Source organism: Monopterus albus, unplaced genomic scaffold, assembly GCF_001952655.1.
Source record: "Monopterus albus unplaced genomic scaffold, M_albus_1.0 scaffold75.1, whole genome shotgun sequence".
Classification (NCBI taxonomy): domain Eukaryota; kingdom Metazoa; phylum Chordata; class Actinopteri; order Synbranchiformes; family Synbranchidae; genus Monopterus; species Monopterus albus.
Window position 1 is genome coordinate 884,247 of NW_018127955.1, and position 3,728 is coordinate 887,974.

At 41.4% G+C, this 3,728-nt stretch overlaps 1 protein-coding gene across 2 annotated transcripts in view; it reads left to right on the forward strand.

The window, feature by feature from the left end:
- Positions 1–2,587, forward strand: part of mrrf (mitochondrial ribosome recycling factor) — a 14,116-nt gene extending 11,529 nt beyond the window's left edge. Inside the window, exons 6-7 of one of the 2 annotated variants that reach the window (XM_020605946.1) lie at positions 603–762; positions 1,179–2,585. In XM_020605946.1, coding sequence (XP_020461602.1) covers positions 603–762; positions 1,179–1,256 — 238 coding nt within the window. In that variant the 3' untranslated portion in view covers positions 1,257–2,585. Of the gene's footprint in view, positions 1–602; positions 763–1,178 lie in introns of both variants that reach the window. The other variant, XM_020605947.1, reaches the window with a different exon arrangement.
- The last annotated feature ends 1,141 nt before the right edge of the window (positions 2,588–3,728 follow it).

Here is a 3,728-nt window from a genome sequence, read left to right on the forward strand (position 1 = left end):
TCTTTCCCCCTGCAATCAGTCTCGGCACGCTCCGAGCTTCCATTTGCATTTCCAAAGAGAGGGCGCTTCTTGATTGGCCCTGGAATCAGTAATTAGGCCGTATTGTTTGCGGTAAATACACACTGCACTTGGATTGTTTGCAAATAGTTCCCGAGGCAGAAACAACGAGAAAAAGCCAATTAAGGACAAAGAGGGAGAGTGAAATGGAAAGTAGGATTTTCGGAGTGATTAGCAAATGCAGAGTGAATGCAAAGTTGTTGGGCTGACAGAGGTTTCAGCTCTGATTTAAGATCTCGCAAAATGATTGTTTGATGGTTGCTACGAGTCAGAACTAAAACTATCAGAGTTCAAGCCGATGAGAAGTTAGCATCTCCATTTGCACATTTATGTTTTTCAGTGTTTGGTGTTTTCTTTACATACCAGGAGAATACAGGGACACACAAGAAATGCATGAATGTGTGTACTCTCGCCTGGTATACTGTATGTACCTGTCTCCCAATGATTGTTACCTTCTCTATTTTCAATTTTTTTCTAAGTAATCCTCTGTCTTACTCTTTGTTTTTCTCTCTTTGCTCATGTTTCATGCCCTCCTCTCCTGGCAGAGTAACACGGGAACACAGAGAGAACCTTGCCAAGCTGGCCAAACAGTTCAGCAACAAGGCTAAAGACTCGCTGAGGAGAGTCCGAAGTAACGCTGTTGCACAGGTCAAAAAGGCCAAGGAAGGGCACTCAGAGGACACCATACGACTTGTTGAAAAACAGGTAAAAGACAAGGAGGAAAATCACAACAGCGCTGTTAGACTTAGAGACAGAGGCCTTCAGCTACATAAAGCTACTTACTTGATAGACCGGACTGCATACGGACTTTTAAAGGTTGAGTTAAGCGGCTGACTGATCATTAGAACCTAGTAAGACCTGAAGCTGTTGTAAGTGGAACCCAAACTATGTAATGATACAGCTTTTACTACAGTGAAATTGTAACTAATGCATGAAGTCATTTCCTAAAAATTTACTATTGTAGAATTTTGCTATATTTTGTAAATTCCAAATCATCTGTCAAGTTGTATTCTGTCACATCACAACTACATGAGATTATCATTACAAGGCATACACTAGATGTAGCAAGTGTGCCCAGAAAATAGTTGAACCTTTTTCCATCTTCCCCTCTGCCTTCACAGATTCAGCAGATGGCAGACAACATTGCAGCAGACATGGACAAACAACTTGCAGCCAAGACTAAGGAGCTACTAGGCTGAAGGCGGTGATAAGATGAAATGTGCAGGTTTATTTTTGATATCGCATCATTCGATTATAGCTGAACTTGGAACAGAGGGTCGCTCTTATCGTTCTGAAAATGGATGGATCACACTGGGGTGGTAGTTTCTGAAACCCACAGACATACAAGTCTTTGTTCTCTAGTACATTTTTGGGTTCACCTGATCTCGTCGCTGCTGGGTGATACTGGTGTTTAACCAAATTTGGAACAGCCCAGGTTGCTATTCCTGTCTTCAAACAAACATCAAGCAAGGGCCGAATGAACTTTTAATGAGATTTGTGGACCTCCTCCTAATCAAACCTCTTGCATGATGGCTGTTTATAAAAACAAGTGCATCCTTCTGAATGTAAACTGGCTGCGGGTTTGTCTCGGCGGCAAGAGTGAGAGAGGCGCAGAAGCTGATTAAAACGAGATCATTGCCAAACATTTGTTTCACATTGCCTCAAAGTTTGTTAAAAATGCACTTCAGAGTATAAGGTCTTTAAATTATGCTCATGTCTAGGATCGATAATATGGCTACCTGCTTTTCAACACAGTGAAGTAGCGTTATTGATGGGTTCCATTAAAGAAACACTGCTTTGCACCATGTGCATCATCTTTCTTTCTCGTTTTCTTTTCTTTTTTCCTCCACTTTCGGTTTGAAGTCTCCCCCTCCTCCATTAGTTAGAGTGATAATGGACTTTTCCTGTGTACAGACCTCGAGGCCCTGCCTGCTGGCGCCATAATTGTCCATTAGGAAAGAGGCTTTTAATGTTTTGCACTTGGCCTTTTTTTGTCTTTAAATAGCTGCACTTTTAAAGCCATGGTCAGGAACTGTAGCATGAGCAGTTGCTGAAACCTGCTCATTAGCCAGAACAGGAGACCGACCCAGTGACACACACAGCTCTGCTTCTATCCATGCCTTGTTTACACCAGCCAGAGACTTTCTGTACTGTTATGTGGTTGGTGTCATTTTTTATCCTGATTTGTTTTGCTTCCCTGCTACTGGTGGCAGACAGGCTTCATTTTAAATGTTTGCCCACACACTTTGTCTTACAGCCACCCAGTCATTTGATGATTACAGTGGTGCAACATTGCAAACTGCTAATTACATCTTTATCAAAATGCTGTCTGGCTTCTTTAAAACAGAGACAATAGAAGATTAGTGACGCTGGGGATTTTATGGTGGTTTTACTCATCTTCACTGCTACATGGCAGCTGCACTAAGTCGCACACTACAGATTGTGGCTTTATTACATTTGCCTTGAACCTCTGTTTTTGCTTTAATGGCCTAAATAGACCAGAGTCATTTGATAAACAAGAGTTTTGCAGAAGAGTGGCTGGGTCAAGTAAGAGGAGGGGCAGGGTGGGAATGGCAGGTTTTTGTGGTGATTCTAGGTCCATATGTCAGCAATTTGAGGGCATTGTGTACCTTGGCCTAAAACAGAGGCTTCATGATCGATGGAGGGGTGAAAATCTCCCAAGTCTCAGGCGCAAAACACACGCAAGCACAAGGAAATTGCTTTCAGCTGATAGCTTCATTTTGGTTGACATTTATCAAGTGAACTACCCCCGTTCCTTTCAAATGTTTACTACGACTTGCACCACCTTTGACGTACGTGTGTGTGCGCATTGCATGTGTGCATGTGACAGCATTTGTGTGGGAGTGAAAGAGCAGTAGGGGTTTGTCTGTGTGAATGTTATGGTGTGTCCTTTGGCGATTCCTCGCAAAAATATACAAGTCTAAATTAGTTCAGTAAACGTTTGATTTGATGGTCGAGCCTTTAATCCACTGCTGCTGCATTTAAGGAAAGATAACCAGAGTTAAACACTCTGACCTTAAAACTTGAACTCTCAAAAAGCTGTTCAAAATAGAAGTCACATTCCCAATAAATTAAAATGTAGTTTAAGTTGAAATGAGACAAATTTCTGTTAATTAGCAGCAAAGGTGGCATTTGTAGGATAGCAGTAAAAATAAAAATGTACTTTAACAGTAGCAAAAGTAGAGAAGAGTTGCTAACATATAGTCACCTGTGGTCATACCAGGCCAAGTAAGGTAGAAACAGCCAATCTGCTGAGTTTTCATCTGTATGAAGAAACATTACATAGTCTGAATCCATGAACTGATTCCAATTTGATCCCTTTATTGTTATGAGAAAGCACAAATATCAGATACCTCCATGGACAGAGTATAACAAACTCATGCTGGGGAAGGGAAAAAAATCTAAATCTCTTGAGTGTTGCGCTCCTTCTCAGTCTCTCCATCTTTATCTCTACTTTTCATATATATTTTTATATTGCATTATTCATACCCTCTGAGAGAAGCTTTTGACAACGGCCTAATACTAGTTTGCCACAAAGACCAGCATTACATCGTAGCTGTGTAACAGAAGAGAGACGCATTGCCTTTCTGCTTGTTCTTTTCTCTTTGTGCCGTCTGTGATTGCACACTGAACATCAAGCCACGGTGCTC